The following is an 18607-nucleotide window of genomic DNA, read 5'->3' on the forward strand; positions in this document are numbered from 1 at the left end:
GTCAGCTCCGTTTTACATGATCTTCTTTCTGTTTCCGATTTTTTTTTCCCATTTTTCAATTTTTTTCTTCATTTTTCTTTCTTTTTTTTTGCATTTGATATTTACAAAAATAGATTATGCACAATTTGCTGCTCACACAGTTTCAGAATCCATTTATGTGACAGCAGCAGAGTTCACATGAGAATAAATTATTGAAAGAGAAACTTTTTAAGGCTCCATTCATTCTTTGAAAGGGGGACACATCATGGAAAAGTCACTGAAATAAATATCCCAACTCCGCTGGGGCCCTTGTCATGTCACGTCTGTCTGTCAGTTCGCTTTTTTTCTTTCTCTCTTTCTCTTTTTAATTATTATTATTATTATTATTATTTTTAATCTACTGTATAGTTCGTGTGTCCTACATTTAAAGTCTCGTTCTGCTCCTGTCGCAGCTGTTTCAACTTGGGTATACCGACATTCCAAGTGGATGGATCGAGTGGCTGTCCAAGAGCCATGTCCCTAATTGATAAAGGATTTTGGAGTACCAGTGCACTCCTTCGTTTTGTACACTGCTTGGAGGCTGGGAGCTAAATAGGAACGAGGACACCCAGTGGGCGAGCCTGACGGGTGCCAGGGCCCAGTGTGCCAAGTCGTGGTCTTCGATCACTGCGTAACAGGACGCAAGGACCTGGTCCACCACGATGGTCCCCTGTGCAGTCACGGGCGCAAAGGAACCCTCGTGACTTTGCGTGTAAATCCGTTTGACGGTCACAGGCTCGAGTCGACTTCGCTCTGCGTCAAAGACGAACACTTTCTGTCCAGGCTGGACTTGACTGGCGAAAATCGCAGACATCCGCTTCTCCGCCTCGCTGGAGCTGTTGCGGCTGACGAAGAGGAGGTGCGCGGCGGTGAGGGTTATTTTCTGGCCCGAGTCGGTTTCGATCACATAGAAGATCCTCCTCAGCATCGAATCTCGGTCTATAAACATGATGAAGTCGCTGTAAATTACATTTCCGTCGTCATCTGCTGTCATGACCCTGTCGCCGCTTTTGAGATCTTTGACTGCTTTCTTGGTGCCATCCTGAAGGGTGACCGTGGAGGATCCGGGGAAGCAGCCGCCTGACTTTGCTGCCACTGAATTTTCTGTTAGAAGAAACAAGAAAAACATTAAGTCGTTTTTCTCACTGCGAGATTTTTATTAATAATTTTTAACGCGTGCAAAGAAACATCACATGCGCTTTGAACATTTCCAGCCCAGAACTCATTCAAAGGCCCATTCATAATAATTCTAATTGATTGAAAAATCCACCTTTATCTGTATTTTTTCTGCCTCTACACAACACGGTGGGCCATATGCATTTTGCATAATGATGTCGGCTCCTTGATGCCAGATGCGTATTAGCTTAGCCCACGTTGTCTGAGACGGGAAAACTGAAAGCCCTGGCTCATCTATTCTTAATTAAAAACCCCAATGAAGAGCAGGCATTGTTATTCTAAATCAACTTGTGGATCGAGCTACTCTCCGTAAAGAACACTTACGCCTTTCCCAGCTACTCTTCCCATATTTACTCAGGTGCAGAAACCTCTATGTGACAATTCACACAAATAGGCGACTCACAACTACTATTTACCCAGTGGAGCCACTTTTCCAAGCCTCTCGAGTTGTAGATTTGAATTTAAATGAGGGCCCGGACTCTTAAATGCTTTCTGTTGTGCAACATCAATGTCCCCCCTCTCCCTGTCTACCACCTCTCCCTGCTTTGTTGTCAATCTTGATGACAATAATTTTGGCCTTGGTGGAACTCTTCACATACCAGTCTCTAGGATCACACTGTCCTGCACAGAGGGAGAAAAAAAGGGTTTCCTACTCAGAATTTGGGGCTTTTAATCTTCTTTTAAGATTCCCGAGCATGAAATAAGGTGACAACTGAAAACCAGATTTACCCCAAACCAATTCAACATTGTTCAGCCAAATCCTTTTGGTAAAGTCGCATGACCTCCAATGACACGTCGGCCTAGCTCATACTGTGATCTCAAAACGTGTGTGCTGAATGACAAGTAAGGGATTTATCAATTTAAAAAAAAAAGAAGAAGGAAAAAGCACCATGGTTCATCAGTCAAAGTGGAGAAATATTTTCTGGGCGTCATAGGTGTCCAGTAGTGACGGCCTAGGTAGATTATGAGCCTCGATAAACCCCAAAAAAACAAACAAACAAATGGAAATGAACGCCTCGAAGAGAAAATTCTTATGATTTTCTCACATATAATTAAAAACGGTTACCAAATTCACCTTGCAGCACTTATTTTTATCAGGGAGCGAGAAAAATGTGCTATTTCTAGGTCACGCCGAGCAGCCTCGTTAGACTATGGTAGCGGTTCCCACCAGGAGACAGTGTGGGGCGGTGTAAGATCAAAAAATAAGCTGCAACGAGAAACGCTTATAACGCCTTTAACCGGGAAATGCCTATACATCACTCAGAGAAATTACAACTTACAGTTTCATAAAAACTATCCAGTTAAAACAAATGGAAAGATCTGAAACATCTGACCTCTGCACTTAAATGACCCCTCAAACACTATGATTCTGTGATTAATCTCTGAAATCATTGAATTGATCAGTGGTCACACTTGTCCACAATAACCATCAGATCAGTAAGCCCATGATAAGTATTATTGCGACTCTATTTTACTTTCCCATCACAACCAGCTGATACAATCTAGTCTTGGGTGAAACTTTTCCAGAAGATAAAACAGGGCTGCTGCTTCCCTGAGCTGCACCTGTTGTTACAAACGATTGCAATCACGCCTGATGGGAAATGCGCGACGTTATCCCACAGCCAGTGGTGCGCATGGCAGATTATCAGCGCAGTTCTGTTTTTCTTTTTACTTTGGAGCCATACCTGCTTTCACGGAGCAGTGGATGTGGGCCTTGGATTCATAGTAGACCCAGTCAAATCCAGCTTCCACCGCCAGCCTGGACAGAGTGCCGTATTTGCTCTTGTCTCTGTCTGAAGTGGTGATGTCCACGGCTCTGCCCTCGTAGTGAAGAGAGTCTTCTAAATGGTGTCCGTCCTCGTCCCAGCCCTCGGTGACCCGCAGCTTCACTCCGGGCCACTGGTTCATCACGGAGATGGCTAGCGAGTTCAGTTTGTCTTTACATCTCTGTGGGAACAAGAAATGAATCCATGCATCACCGGAACTGCCAGAAACAGCACCACAGTGCGCAAATATCAGCTTTTATGAAGTGAAAATCACTCAAATCACGCGTTGCACTGACACAACTTAGCTGACGAGAGAAATATGGGCTGATAAGCGGTCAGAGAAATAAAATATTAGATCACCTAATCAGCCTTCTGACAGATTTATTACATTTAAGTAATTAAACTTTGTGCCAGAAGAACTGTGTGCTTTACCATCATTTCCACTTCAGATTCAGGTTCATTTTCTGCGAAGAACATATAAAGCATCACACTGTAGCCCCCACACTCATGTGGTCATAGAAGTGTGGTCGTGCTGGTGTCCCTTCACTCTCTCCTCCTCGTCCTGCATGACTTGCTGTTGCTGTGCGCGCTTGTTTTTTCTTTCTTTCTTTCTGTCTGCTCCTGCTATTTCCGCACAAAGTTCCAACTTTGTTAAACCTGCACCTGTCTGCTCCCTCATCCCCGCACATTATACCCTTTGTCCCAACTACAAATCGAGGAGGAGCACAACTAATAAACAGCTTTGCTAGGGAGGCTCCTTATCGATCAATATCTGTGATTTTAGACGAGAAAGAGAGGATTTGGAACACGATGAGATTTTAGTACATGAGGACTTTTGCCTTTATTGGGAGGACAGTGCAGACAGGAGGGTGAAGAGAAGCTCATCAGCAGACAGCAAGGTGGAGAAAAAGTGAAACTAAATGGCCTTCTCGTCCAAGGAATGAAGCATCCCACGTGGCAACGTGGTCCAGCCAGGACCAACACACTTGGCCCTGGCTGGACTTTTCATCACCGATCAGGAGACATTCCCCGATCTATTCTAGATCCAGTAGCAACAAAAAGAAGAGGTGAAATGTTTGTGGGCAAGAAACACATGTGCACACAGCAAAAGTGCCCCCCATGTGTTGTGTAGAAGCTGATGCAAACAGGCTGTTTGTTTAACGAGGTTGAGTTACATAGGCTCATATGATTCACAACTTTTTTGTATTTAGATATTTATTATACTTTCTCACAAAAACGAGCAGCGCTTTAGTTCATAAATACACTCTGACGGAGGTAAATTCCACATATTGACCATATGTGTGGATTTTATTGCTTAGAACTGAGAAAAGTAAACATCTGTTAAACCAGATCCGCCAATGTTGCCCGAGTAACAAAAGCATGAACACCACACAAGGGTTAATATCAATTAAAGATTAAAACTGGACCAACTGAGGCCTCTCGCACAACTCCATCCCCCCACCCACCTGACTCCCCTGTTTCCTCCCAGCTGAGGTGAAACACTGGAGCTGAACTGTGTCTCTGATCCTGAGCTTGCATTTCTCAGTGTTAGCAGCAGCGTCAGAGGGCACATCTCGGGTAAGAAAGCTGCTGATGAAATATTGATAAGGCACTGCATTCGCTTCACTGGCCTATAACATATGGGTCTTTGGTCTTGGAGAGGTGCGAGCAGTGACCCTTTTCTATCCAGAAGTGTTGCATTAAAAACAACATTAATACAGTATGAATTCACGAGTCTGCATTAGGCGATGAATGAGGGAGTCTTTTGTCAGTTGCTTGTTTTCTTTAAATTAATAATTGATGTCCAGATGATATGAAGATGATCTTCAAGAGCAGCTGCCTCCTTAAAATATCTGGAGTTGGTTGAACCCTAAGCTCTCCGCGCTCTAAATGAAGATGCTTGGCCTTCTCCAAGACAACTATTCTGGACGCCGAACCAATATGTCAAATAAAACATCACAAAGAGTCTTTTCAGTCCAGCGGCGGAGGGAAACTTTCATTACTCTTCTCCTGCAAAGTCTTGGAAACGTGACATGCCTTCTTAAGTCGAGGTGTTTTGGCTGCTGACTAACAGACTTGTGAAATATCCCAGGATTGCACTGGGGGCAAAGAAGAGCCCACTGCCCTCCCACCCCACGCCACGGTTGGGACAGTCTGAGGTCTTCAATCGGGGGTTGTTCACACAAATCTACCCGCTCGCATAACAGAAAACAAAGTCAAATATATCAGTCGCTGTTTTATGAGGATATCACACTTGTAGAATGTGTTGAATTTAAAAAAAAAACTCTCCTTAAAAACCCTTCTGCATACTGAGAGAGATTGTTGGAGTCAAGAGCCGTAAAGCTTAACCTATTTATTAATTCATTAGGTCGTGTGCCGCAAATCAAGCCAAATTCTGCTCAACCACCATGAAGCCCAGCAGGGCGCCTTGGACCGGCGCTTTGTGCTCGGGGTAAAGTTGTTCAACAGCCTGCCTCTTAATCTTTTCACAAATGATTTGGTTAGAGGAAACACTTATCAGCTACCTGTCAGTGCAAACAAGCCGCCAGCTCATCTCGTTTCCAACTCGTTTGCACTGCAGGCTCTTAACACTGTTATGCTTGGAGGGGGAGAAAAATAGATGAAAACGCCGTTTAGTCTGGCACCGGGTCTAATGTAAAAAAGTAACCCCTGACATTGTGGCTTACAGTTTCACTTGTTTAAAGAGGGCAAATCAAAGTTGTTGTTGTTTAATTTTAAGTCATTTTATTGCCTTAAAAGTCTCTTTGGAGTCTTATTTTGTCCCAAATTTCTGCGTAGAAATTTAACACAAGTTGAATTCACGAGGGTCAGCGACAGGTGAGCATAAGTCTAAAAGCCGTGGAATAGCGGGCGAAAGTGATGGTCCTAATCAAGTCAGGACCCGTCACTTCGTGTATCTATTCGTAAATGTCTGTGTCAAACTAGTTAGGAGTGCTTGTTCAAGCGCTTCTTCGAGTATATAATCTTGGCAAGACCTCACTAAACTGATTGACTGATTAATTCATTTATTGCACATATCTAACGGGGCTACTCTAGACACGTGCCTTGTTTCATTTATGAATACAACACCTATTTTCTAAACCGCGAGATAACGAAAGAAGTTCAAGGCATTCATGCGTAAAACTCCGTGCGTAAAAACCCTCTGGATTCATGCATAAAGCCTTGGCACGGCGTAAATCCCCATGTGATAATGCTTATGTTGCTTGCAGCTACACTTACTCTCCCTTGGGTGCACATGCTTCAATCTGGTGGCTTTACAGTGTCATATATAAAAAGGATAATCACACCTGTTTTAACTTACTGTGGCCTCCCGCTGACCAAAGGTTCTAAGTTCAAACTGTGTTTCAAGCCCCGGCGAGGGGCGCCTAAAAGTTCTTTCGTGTACATTTTCACACTTCGGTCGGTCGCCGTGTTTTCTGTAAACAGTCAAGTGGGAAATGGATCACGAACAAACCCAAATAAATCCGACAAACAAAAAGAAACCCCCAACAGGCCACGCTGCACAAGCGTATGGTGCCACATGTAATCACAATTTATCAGCTCTTCCACCTCCCACCTTTGTTCGTTTTGATGCTGACCTGCAAAAGCAAATCCTTATAGGCATGCGGGTCTTTTTACTCAGAGTAAAAGCTTGGATTAAGACAGGTGCTTCTTTAGTTCAAAGATTCTCGAAATAATGGTTAAATTAAACTATGTTCCTGCTAGAGACCTGGAAACCCCCACGGAGAATCCGTTTAGGTCTCTAACCCCTCGCCTTGGTAATCACATCCTCACACTACTGTAATTTCACGATCCCCGCGTATGAGAACCTATAGGTGTATAGCAGAGGAGATGTGGGGAGGGCTGAGCGACGCACGCACTGTGAATATTTTAGTGGAGCTCGCCCTCATGCGTGGTGCTAGGCACGGGTTCAGGGACACCGGCGCGCGCCTGGCTTCATCACCACCAGCAGCACCACCATCACCACCTTCATTTTATTATTACTGAGCCAATATCACCCAAGAGCTTTTTAATAATTCACCAGCATCTAAGTGCTAAAAGTCATGCTGAAGAGACGCGACATCCTGCAGCCTGGAGAGAAATCAAGGCATGTCTCCGATGTATGTGAGCCTCTTCTTAGCTGCACTGAACCGGGTATGAGGTTTTAAACTGACTGGCTGCAAGAGGATGAGATATTTAAAACAAACGCCATCCTTCGTGCAGGTGTATTGTAAAACACACCAGCACTCCTGTGCGCCTTGCTCGTGTAATTGGCCGAGTCCCACCCATTTACCAAGGCCTGGACACTCTCAAAGAAATGTCAGTTTTCATGCACAGATGCACGCCACGCGAAAGGCTAAATTACAGAAGGCTGTGCAAGGAAACGTCTGAATGAGCTACGCCATGCCTCAGTAAGCCCGGCTGTTAAAGCGATGCGCATCCCCAGGGCTGGGGTAAGGAAAAGGCGCTTAAACAAGCTGCAACGTAAAGCCGAAATAGGCAGCAAACACAGAAAGTCTGCATGAAATCTAACATGGACGTGCCCCTGTAAGGCAACAAAACGAGCCTCCCATAGATACAAATATAGATATGAGGAGAGGGGCACATTAATATTTTAAATACACTGTCACAATCATGAAAGCCGAGTGTCCTGACTGTCCGCCTGCACATCACTTATCCAGCTGGATTTCTATATTCGCTTCAAGCCTGCAGCCTTTGGAAACTCCCATGCTGGTGTATAAAGCGCATCTGCCTTTGCAGTGAAGTTAAAAGGCTCAGTGTGAAGAGTTCAGCAGCGGGTAAAACAGACTTCACTTAAGGTGCGCAATCAGTCTGACAAGGGGGTTGTTGCAGTACGCAGTGATGGTGCGTTAGGAAATGGACAGTGGGGGCAAAAAAATAAAAATCACAATAAAATTAAAATAAAAGGTTATTCCGTCTCCTTACCTGAGTCATTAGCCTGTCAGCACCGGTGTTCTCCTCATCCTTGAATATGATGTCTGTGTTATAATTGGGAGTCAGTTCTTTAAATCGCTCGGAGTTTCTTGTGATCTTGCCTTCGTATTTACCGCTTGCCCCGAGGGTCTTCTCCGCGACGTTGGGGATGAACTGCTTGTACGCAAGAGGTGTCAGCTTCTTCGGATGTCTTCTCCTGCCGTAGCCCCTGCCCGGTCCGCATCCCATCCCAGAGGATACCAAGGACAAGCAGATGAGACCGACCAACGCGATTTTGGTCCAGAGCAGCATTTTTTTTTTTGTCCTTTAAGATCTCAAACGGGTCACCGCTGCTATCTCTACAGTCTGCCTCTCCCGGCTCTCGCAGTGTCCTTGTCTCCTCTTCTACTTCGCCTTAGCTTGGTCTCTGTGTGGCAGGTGCGGAAATGAACGCCTCGGATAAATGGTAATAACGGGGCAAATCGAAGGAGGGTTTAAAAAAAAAAGTAGTGAGGGAATTAAAAGCCACGGGATCTCTAGTCGAGCTGCTGCCGCTTGTGTGTGTGCCTACCGCTTTTACTGCTTTGTATTATAGCACCGATCTATAGGGGAGGGACTTCATTGGCGTCGACTACCCCTCCTGATGTTATCCCACAAAAATCTTAAAAGATTTCTTCCACCTGAGGGTTAGCCTCTATTTCGAGAAGGAGGGGCTGCTCCATGGGAAAACATCAATTATAAACTGTCTTTTTTTTCTCCACCCTCCCGTTTTCCAGTGTTTCACAGTAAGTGAAGCACAGACAGGGGAACTTGAACAGTGGTTCTCAAATCTGAAGCAGTGTAGTTTGGTGAATTGATTTGTGTGGGACAACTTTGAGCGCAGAATGCGTTTCCCAGGAGAATAAAACTGCTCATGGACGTGCAGTGCGCAAAGGCTGCATGAGTTGGCTGTGACACCCCATATCCACCAGAATAAACGCACGAATAGTATGGAATAGTTTGCTTACAGTGCAGTGAGATATGAGATTTCATTAGATTAGATTAGATTGAAATTTGCCTCTAACTTCGCGTCCCTTTCAACAACAACAGCGTGCCAACGTGAATATACGCACGAAATTTGCTTTAAGGTCACTTAACTTATTGATGGTTCAAAGGCACAATAAATCTGACAAAACATGGTACTGTAATGTACTTTTTGGACTAATATTATGGAGATTTCATCAGATCTAAAAAGCAAAAGCTGGAGTAACATCAGTGCCCTCTGCGCGCTCGTTTCCTACTTTAGTTTATGCGTAAAAATGCATTTTATTCTCCAAAATATCATTCCATGTGACTATTTTTCAACACATTCATCTTATTTTCACGCAGGTTTCTGGAACTCAGATTCAGAAAATGAAGCAGAGTCCTTAAAATGAGGGTGGGAACGGGACAGACTTACAGCACAATAGTAGACGAGGCTTTAGAAAGCGTTAAAAAAAAAGTTAAAAAAAAAAAAAAAAAAAGTAACCAAAAGCCACTTTTTATGGGGAAGAACCTATTTAGTGCGTAAAATATACTGATAGTGGGTAGCAACAATATTCTCTCCTACACAGTCAAAACCTCATTTACTCACAGATTCATAGTTTTGAAAAACTAACTTTCCGAAAGGAAAGAAATTATGACTTTTCTCGAGTATTAAAATAGATTTTATTTCAATCACCAACTCAACATTCTCATAGTCTCATTCCTATAATTAAAGGCCAATGAAGAAATATTTTACTGTTGTTGATTAAGGCTGTATGGTACCATGAGACACCACTGTATTCAAATTCAAGGTCCACCAAAACAGACATCTAAAATAATTCAGGAAGGAAAATTATTTGTGTGATAACAACGAGTAATTAGAGGAAGACGGGCTGTTCTGAGGCAACTTTGGCTCTCATCACACAGACACTGTGGCACAGGTGCTCTGAAGTGAGGACAGATATGCCAGTCTTTGGTGTGGCTTCTCTCTCATTAGACCTTGCTCTGGCTGACCTCCAGTCTGGTGTTGTTTAGTCAGTGCCAGGCTTGTGGCAAAGCAGCTAGGGCAGGTGAGACCAACTGCTGCTCACTGAGACCACGATCATCTGCTCTTAGCCAAAAGATGGTTGGCACACTGCTGTATAACCCAGAGTAAGAGACTCCACTACCAGCTTTCAGTCTGCAAATCACTACCATCACTCAGTTTTTGCTGCATATGGTTGAGATTCTTAAGATGTCTTCCTTAGTCACATTTCAGCGCCCACGTCTGCAGATGTATTCAAACACAAAGCTGACAGCACTTGTGGTGCCCTGAGGGACACCAGAGGCACTGTTTAGCCCCAGGTCAGGTGTCACAGCTCTGGAATAAAACCTGGCATGCCACACAAATGCCTCAAACCCACAGGGAAGTGAAGGAGAGGTAGAAAGAGTCCTCAGAGGTCTCAGTCCTCCTGAAAAAGAGTAATAATACTTATATTAATGCTCACACTAACACAATTATTAAAGCAACAACCTATAAACTAACAAAAGAAAATAAAAGATGTTGAATGAAAATGAATTGTGCTTTCTAAAAACCAAGGTTTGCCGTTGGGATTGAACTTGAGTTTCTACCGCAGAGGAAACCAAGCATCTCTCAGTCAGACCTGGGGCAAATAGTATTTGCAAACATTACACTTCATTGTTTGGTTTTGGCCTAATTCGGTGCCAGATGGGTGGAGTTTGCAACTAAAGGCAAAGTAAATCACTGCACACAGTTTAGACAATTAAAGTATCTGCATCTATTTGGCGTGTGAACTTTTATTTGAGCATTTGCCTTGATCAGACGTCTTAAACAAACACCTTCTAAGATCCCAGATTTGTGCCATTATGTCACATTATGTTACTCTTTTATTTACAGTGGATTTGCATATGAGGGTGATGCAGAAAAGCAAAGGCCAGCTCTCTGAAATAATTCTGGAGGGATTGAGGGCATTACACAATTATTAAGAAGCCTGTTGCATGTGATGGCTAATCCAGTATGAGGCGTGAAAAACGGCCGATGAGTCATCAGTTTCTGGTTCGTTGTGTGTCCCATCTAACACTTTACCATCCAAAATGTGCAAATGCACTTATGGAACCCTCTACCTGATCCATCGCATCGCCTTCATCTGCTGCGTTGCGCTGCCTTTCTTTAGAAGGCTCCCCCTTGTGTCTGACATTCAAAGGAATCAAAAAGATGTGCTTAGAATCAGACTAAATCCACACCCACATTTGATTTCATCTGCCACCGTCTCGATCAAGCACAAGCGAGATGCAACTAGAAGTGGTTGAGTGGAGTTTAACCAGTGTAAGTCCCCCCAATTACTGCTTTAAAGCCTCCTCCTGTCTGAATGTTTTGTAACATTGTTAGACGGATTAGGACTAGAGAATAATCACGCACAAACATATAAGCAGTGTCAGGCTTTCTGTGTTGTTTTCCGTTGCTGCAAATAGGGTTTCCTTTCTCCCAGGCCAACAGAAAGACAGCCCCACCGCAACTCTTTGTGGTTTCTCCTCGCAGGTGGAGTCCGCATTCAACCCTTTATCCTGTTTTGAACTTTTGGCAAACAGTTTATAGCACGGACACGTTGCCATCTATCCTATGAGCATGTGTACTCTTTTGTTAGAGCCACAAAGTTTGAATAATCTTCCTCTAAATGGTTTATCTAAGCCGCACGCATCAAGCATTAAGCAGAGGTAAAGAGTCAGAATTCGGCTGAACAGAATCAGGTGACCTGGAGCTAATCTTTCAAGTACAATGGAAATTTCACAATACAGTATCTAGAATCACAACCCTCAGCGTGCCCCGGAGTCTGTAAAGGCATTTTATTTGCACTCTCCTGCCGCTCCCAATACTTAAACATTAAACGCCAAGGCTAGACAGGCAGAACCTCTTTGAACTGCAGGGCAGGGTGAACTCAGTGGGAGGGGAAGGAGTTGAGTGAGTGGAGAACGGGGGGCTGGTGTTTGTGTGTTATTCCACCAGGTGAGTCAGCGCTGGCCACCGTGCACTGCAACACCATCTCGGTCTTAAGCAACGGTGATAACAGAGGGAACGGCTCAGAGGGACTAACATGTGTCTGTTTACTTTAATGCATAACCGTACTGAGAGTTTCCGATGAGGCGTTGTGAAGAATTTACATCGAAACATCGAAGCTGCTTTGTTTGTGGAAGCTTAGCCGTGTCTTTAACGTCCTAAAGAAAAGTGATACACGGCCGATATTACTTCACTTCTTCTCCAAACCGGTTTCAATGTCACGATGGCACAGGTGGCCGATTTCTTCCATTCTACAGAAAATATCTGAGTTTACATTTTAAGGTGTACAAATGTTATAAAAAGAATAAAAGAGGGGAAACCAAGCAGACTCATGAAAAGCTAGTTTCAGCTGCAGCAACCTCCGAAGGAGATTTGTGTCTCCGATTGGAATCGAACCGGCTAATGCAAATGTGCTAACCACTGCAGTTTATTTTTCTTCACCTCTGAATATATTTACTAAAATATAATGACGACATTCATCTCTAGACTAATGTAAATGTTTTTTGTGTGATAAAACATCTAAACAGCTAATACATGAACAAAAGCCTCACAATGTTTACGATCTGAACATCTCTATTTTCCTGAAATCAGTGCTTCCTCACGTAAATGAGTTCATATGCAAACATTCAAGATCTAAAGAAAAATATTTGCTTTCAAAGAGTACTTATGTGTCAGTGTTACATCTGTATTATGTCCAGTTTCACTCAGGCTGTATGCCAAGGCACTGACACCAAAGGGCACCTTGTGCACAACTGAGACACCAGCAGCATTTAATGGGATGTGGCAAACGCATAGATGAACGAGCATCTACTTGCTTTTCAAAAGATGACGAGGAGTAAACAATGTGCAAAGCTCCAGTTTTGTTCTGAAGAAGACTTTTAAAATTTCAAACATTATCTAAGTGAATAAGAGTCTGTGGGGTTTTTGTATCTATTTTTTTATAAAAAACCTCAGCGAAGCTCAGGGATGACAGCGTTTCTCCTCAGGGGAGAAAGGTTTGGGCTATTTTGTGACAAATAGATGTGAGGTTGGTCACTTCCTGTGCAAAAACCTCTGCCTGCGGACACAGACCCTAAATCACAGCAAATTAGACAATAAAAAGATAAGAATACTGCATGATACAAGAAGTTGGATGAAGTGAGGGGCTGTATGCGCGCGTGTGTTCTTGATACCTCTCTCTATGTACCAGTGTGAGAAAATCCTGACTGCAGCCTCCAGTCTGCATGTTCAGTCAGATTATATTTGGGCTTTTGTGAAAATAAGCCAAACCTTTTTCCCTGGAATTTCAGAGTTGATCACCTCATACAGGAACTTCGGCAGTCTGGATGAATGTGTCACCGCTTTGTTCCTCCATCTCAGCCTCTGAGTCTGCTTAGTATTGATTCAGAGGAAAACTCTCAGCTGCAGAAGAAATGACATGAATAGAACTGCAAAGTTAAATATACTTTATTTATTTGTCATTGACAAAGCAGTTCCAGTTAGGCTAAGCTAAGCTAACCACCTCAGACTCTGGGTTCATATTATGAGACAAAAATTCCCCTTTGGTACTGCATCATTAAGGACATCCGCTGTAAAACTTTACCAAATTAATCATGTGGTGATTCCTTGTGACATGGGAGCAGCCAAACCTTTGTGTACCACCTACAGATTGAGAGATGCAGAATTTCTGAGAATGCTGGATTTGTTGTTATTATAGAGAAATGTAGATATAGAAAATACACAATAAAGATTTATCTTCTTCAGAGTGAATAGTTGATTTAACTTCTTTTAAATAAATGTTTCAATAAAAATGAGCAGAAATAAAAGGTACACATCAACAAGCTGAGGCTGAAAACACTGGTTTCTGCACATTAAGTTGGAACCGGCAACCTTTTTGCTGCAGAAGTTGAAATATTGTGATCTTTCTTAGCATGAGTCACACTCCAAAAACACACTGCATGCAGACCTTCCCATACTGCAACTCTGTAGCATCTTGTGTTCTCACCGCTTGCCTGTCTGCCTGCTTTTTATTCGGTGTTTAGGCTCAAAGATAAAAAACCAAACAAACCCTAAACCAAGTGATAACTCCGATGGCCTTTCTTCTTTTACAGTAGAAAGTCAAAAACATTACTGTCATCATAGATTAGGAAGCAGTTTGATGACAAGTGAACTGAAATTTATAGGTGCCTTTTAAAAAGAAGTCAGAAAAAATGATGCCAGTAGGGTCATTTTTTATCGTATCTTTTTCAGTTTTAAGATGTTAAAAAACAAACATTGAATACATTATGCAAAACCTGTGAAAGCAACTAAATTATAACACAAATCTGGAAGAATCAGCGGCATCATGTGAGTTCATACACGGCGTTAATATTTTACATGAGTCACAATATGTTCATCCACAAGACTGCAGGAAACGAGTTCAATCGAAACAAACTCAATGACTCAGGGGACATAAAGTTGTGAAACTGCATGTAACCATCTGAAACACCAGCGTTAATCACACTGATGTGAGAGTATCAGCGGTACAGATATACTTCTTAGAGATGAGCAATCTGCTTCAACACGAACGCTTCAGGATTTGCTTTCATTAAAGAGAGGACACTGATTTTATCTCTCTAATGAGTCCTAAACGCTTCAAGTGTGTGCCATCACACCTCGGGCTAATAAACCCCCCCCCCCCCCCCCCCCCAGAAAGAAGTGTTAATAACTCTCCACTGCCTAAAATAAAGAATAAGAGCACAACAAACAGCAGCAAAGCTTCGGTCACGCCCAGTTAGCAGGCTACTACACTACCCATGCCAACCACATTAACCACCTGCGTCTGATAGTTGCTTATGCAAATATGCTGCTCCTCAATCAGCTCTTTCTCATTTGCCTTGATGATATCTGCAAAACAATGTGTCATCGCGCTCATGCCCCGATGTTTATTTGTTCTTTTGCCTGGTTAAATATGTAATCCGTATTTATTTTTTTCAACTCTAAACATCACTTCCTGCATTCTTGCAATTTTAGTTTTACCTTTAAATCATTTTAAAGTTCATTTGCTGCAAATATATGTAGCTTTGTTAAAATAGAAATGGTGCTGGCCCGCACACAGTTTGCGTTCCAGTTTGATTTCTCAAAATCCGTCCTAAAGCAGCCCATATCCTTCCCGCTTTGTGTGTTCGTTCTGACTTTACTAATCCAGGAAATTGCTGCCACTCATCAAAGTTATTGCCTGGAAGGAACAAGGAAGCTGTACTTAAGTGACATTGCCTCATATCTTATTATGGATTGTGTCTTTGGATGGATGCAGATCTCTGTCAGGTGGATATCTGATGGGAATTCAAAGTGAAAAGGGCAATAAATTCTGAGTCAGTTACAGCAGTTCCTGTAATGATCAATGCTTTTTGTGGGTGACAGAAGTGATGCAATGAAAACCCTCTTTTTTTCTGTGGCATACATATTGTGTCTATTGATTTGCCGCTCAAATATGGTTGATTTGGCTAATTAATATCAAATACAAAAGCAATTTATACGTAAGAAGTGTTCTGCCACTTAAGTGCTTTACTCCTAGAAACCTGACAGACTCTGAAAGTGGATGCAGGCGACTACTTTTACAAAGGCCTGATCACTTTCCATTTTAAAACAACTGTTTACTGTGGACAGTGCTTGTCCACGGTTCGTTCTCATTTTGCTTTCGGTTTCGTACTTTCCCCCATTTTTTCTTGTTGTCTTCTTGTCTGTGCCAGTTTGGGTGTCTGAAATTCTTATTTTGTATTTGTAAGCTAACTTAACAATCTCAGTCTGCAAATGGACCCTGCTAATTTAGCACTCCTCTCATCTCAATATGGTCACTTCTGGGTCCACAAAACCAAGAAGGCAATGGCCTAAATTCTACAATCCCACGGCCGATGTCACCGTGGGTATTTTCAATTTGCCGTATACAATTTATGCTAACAATTTTGGTTAAGCTAGTATTAGCTAAACTAACCTCAAGGGTTGGCAGGCGTAGCTGTAGCTAAGTGGCATGGTACTCACTGTTAAGATTGTGATCAATATTTAAATTTTTTTTTTTTATCAAACCAAAATATTTCAGTACCTGAAGTCATGTGAAGGACTAAGTATTTATAAGACTCTGTGCAGCACTGTGAAAAACCCTGTATACTATTACTGCTTTCATGGGAATTAAGAGGATTAGCAGCAGCCAGGTAATCAAACGTAAGTGCTTAACTGATAATCAGCAACTGTGAACAACTCTATAAAAGCAGACGTTTGGGGCATTTTGTTGGTCTGGCACATTCAGGTGTGTGTTAACATTGTGTGCAACAGTCTTCCCTGGAGTGGAGGTCCCAGGAAATCCACCCCAAGGTTCAACCCCCTGTGCAACCCTCGAAGAAAGTGCAAAAGAGCCTACATGTCAGACTCTATCGGCCCCAGTTAGCATGTTAAAGCTCATGAACGTATGATTAGAAAAAAAGAAATGAACAAGTATGGCTTGTCTGGAAGGGTTGCCGGGACAAACGGCACGAACACCTCATAACAGATATTAAGCACAGTGGCGTAGAGGTTATGATTGGGCTTGTTTTGCAGCCACAGGACCTCATGTGCATACCAAAGTAATCTAGAGTCAAATCTGAGGCCATGTGGCCAACAGCTAATGCTTGGCTGATACTGTGTCATTCACGTGGACAGTCATCTCAAGCACAACAGCTAATCTACACCAGAATGGCTGAAAATAAGTAAATGAATAAATATAGGTGTTGCAATGGTCCAGCCAAAGACCAGACCTTAAACTGACTGAAATGCTGTGGCAAGTCCTTAGTCCTGAGTGACTAATGAAGTCATAACGAAAACAGGTATTTGGTGGTTCTATAAGCTATTGAGTCATGGAGTGGACTGATTCACATGACTGCACAGAATACTGCTTTTGTTTTTTGTTTTTTAAATAATCTGATGTTTCTATCAAGCTCTAATACAAACAGTCAATGAGGAATGTACACACCTATCCTGTCACCACACTCCAGAATCAATAGATCTGATCAGAGGGTAACGGTAACTCCTGCAGCTGTTGTAATTTAGACAAGCAGCAAAATACCAAAACATGTCAAAATGTGCACACCGGCAAACAGTCGACTGCCTCCAAATGGGATAGTTTGCCTCAGTGAATGTATGCAAGAGTGCATATGGGCACGTGCATGAACGGCTGTAGCAGCGGGAATAACATCCCTGCAGGAGTTAATGAGGCAAGTGAGTGACGGAGCAGCCCGCCTGTGTCAACGCAGTATGGAAGAGAGACAGGTTGGGAGTTTAAGGTCTAAGGGAGCTCAGGTGAGTAGAGAGAGCAAGCAGGGCATCAGCGTTGATGGGAAAATGACAAACACTGCTGAGTATGATTAGCATACGGACTGCGCTGCGCCACTTGCTTACACCTTGGCGATGACCGCTGCCACTCACATTTTCACCCCTTGAATAACAAATTCCACCTTCAGACATATTCACTGTTTTTTTTTTTTTTTTACAAGCAGAAAATCTACAAGAAACGTACAATAAATGAAGGAAAGACCAAATCCCTTTATGGCTCGTTCATAAAATGCTGCCAAACAATCAGTCACTGAGCTCTCATACCTATGTTTATGATTTGTTTAGCCGGTGTGTTTGTCTTTGAAGGCAGAAGCTTCTGTTTGTGTCCTCCGAGGGAAAATGTGGGGCATGCCCTGCATTAAATCTCCTTTGATGTCTGATCAGTAACAGACAGATTTAACTGACTGACAATAAAATAAAACACATAAATCACAGATGAATAGGCTCTAAAGTGATATTCCCCTTTTTAGTAAGAGGCGACCTCTGGGGCTGTAAAATCAGGCCAAAAAATGAAGTGCAGTTCCTAGAATGGCCACTTGGGGCAAGGTCCAAAAGTGTGTAAACTTGCACACGCTAATTAGACATCAAAGCATATAGTTAGGGGTGAATCAGGTGACCCTGAACCCTTAGTTATGTTGCAATAGGTCTAGGCTGCTGGTAGCGTCCCATGATGCATTGCTTCTTTTTCAGTCACCTTTTTCACTCTCTATGTGTTTATAAACAACTGTCTAGTGTGTCTTTGTCCTGTCTTCTTCCCCTCACCGGTTGCGGCAGATGCCACCCCACATTTCTTAACCTCTTTCTGCCAGAGGTTTTTTCCTGTCAAAAGGGAGTTTTTCCTTCCCACTGTCGCCAAAGTGCTTGTTCACAGGGGGTGATATGATTCTTGGGGGTGTCTTTGTTTTCACTGTATTATTGTAGGTTCTTTACCCTTCAGTACAATTCCTTACTTTTTGCGCTAAGCTTAGTATAAAGGCTTGGCCTAATAATGTTCTCCCAAAACAAATAAAACTCTAAGGACTAAACATATTTCAAAAGTACAAATGACAAACTAAAACATTACTTCAGGTGGCTTATATGCAGAAGAAGGGGCTGCATGGGCATGTCTGAACAAGACTCAAACACCATATTTCTTTGTGCTATCACATGGGGTCAGATCATGTTTGTAGGCCAGGAGTTGCCCTGGATGTTGGTTTATACTCCAAACTGGGAGAAACAAGGTTCGAGAAATATTTATATTTGGCAGTTCGGCTGTAAGCGAAGCTATCCCCACTTCCTGTCTACAGGTGGGAAACTCCTCATCCTTTATCTTTATTGCCTCAGAGAATGGCTG

At 42.8% G+C, this 18607-nt stretch overlaps 1 protein-coding gene across 2 annotated transcripts; it reads right to left on the minus strand.

Annotated features, from left to right (window-relative positions):
- shha (sonic hedgehog signaling molecule a) lies at positions 1-8439 on the minus strand. Of its 2 annotated transcripts, none has more exons than XM_006795062.3 (3): positions 7908-8439; positions 2880-3141; positions 1-1122 (listed from the first exon to the last, which is right to left on the minus strand). In XM_006795062.3, the coding sequence occupies exons 1-3, from the start codon at positions 8205-8207 to the stop codon at positions 437-439; spliced, it is 1248 nt and encodes a 415-aa protein (XP_006795125.1). In that variant the 5' UTR covers positions 8208-8439; the 3' UTR covers positions 1-436. The 2 variants fall into 2 exon arrangements, with proteins under 2 accessions (XP_006795125.1, XP_006795126.1); XM_006795063.3 differs by lacking the exon at positions 7908-8439 and adding an exon at positions 3393-3409.
- Positions 8440-18607: the final 10168 nt, after the last annotated feature.

The sequence above is a fragment of the Neolamprologus brichardi genome, chromosome 9 (genome assembly GCF_056152115.1).
Source record: "Neolamprologus brichardi isolate AB-2024 chromosome 9, ASM5615211v1, whole genome shotgun sequence".
Classification (NCBI taxonomy): domain Eukaryota; kingdom Metazoa; phylum Chordata; class Actinopteri; order Cichliformes; family Cichlidae; genus Neolamprologus; species Neolamprologus brichardi.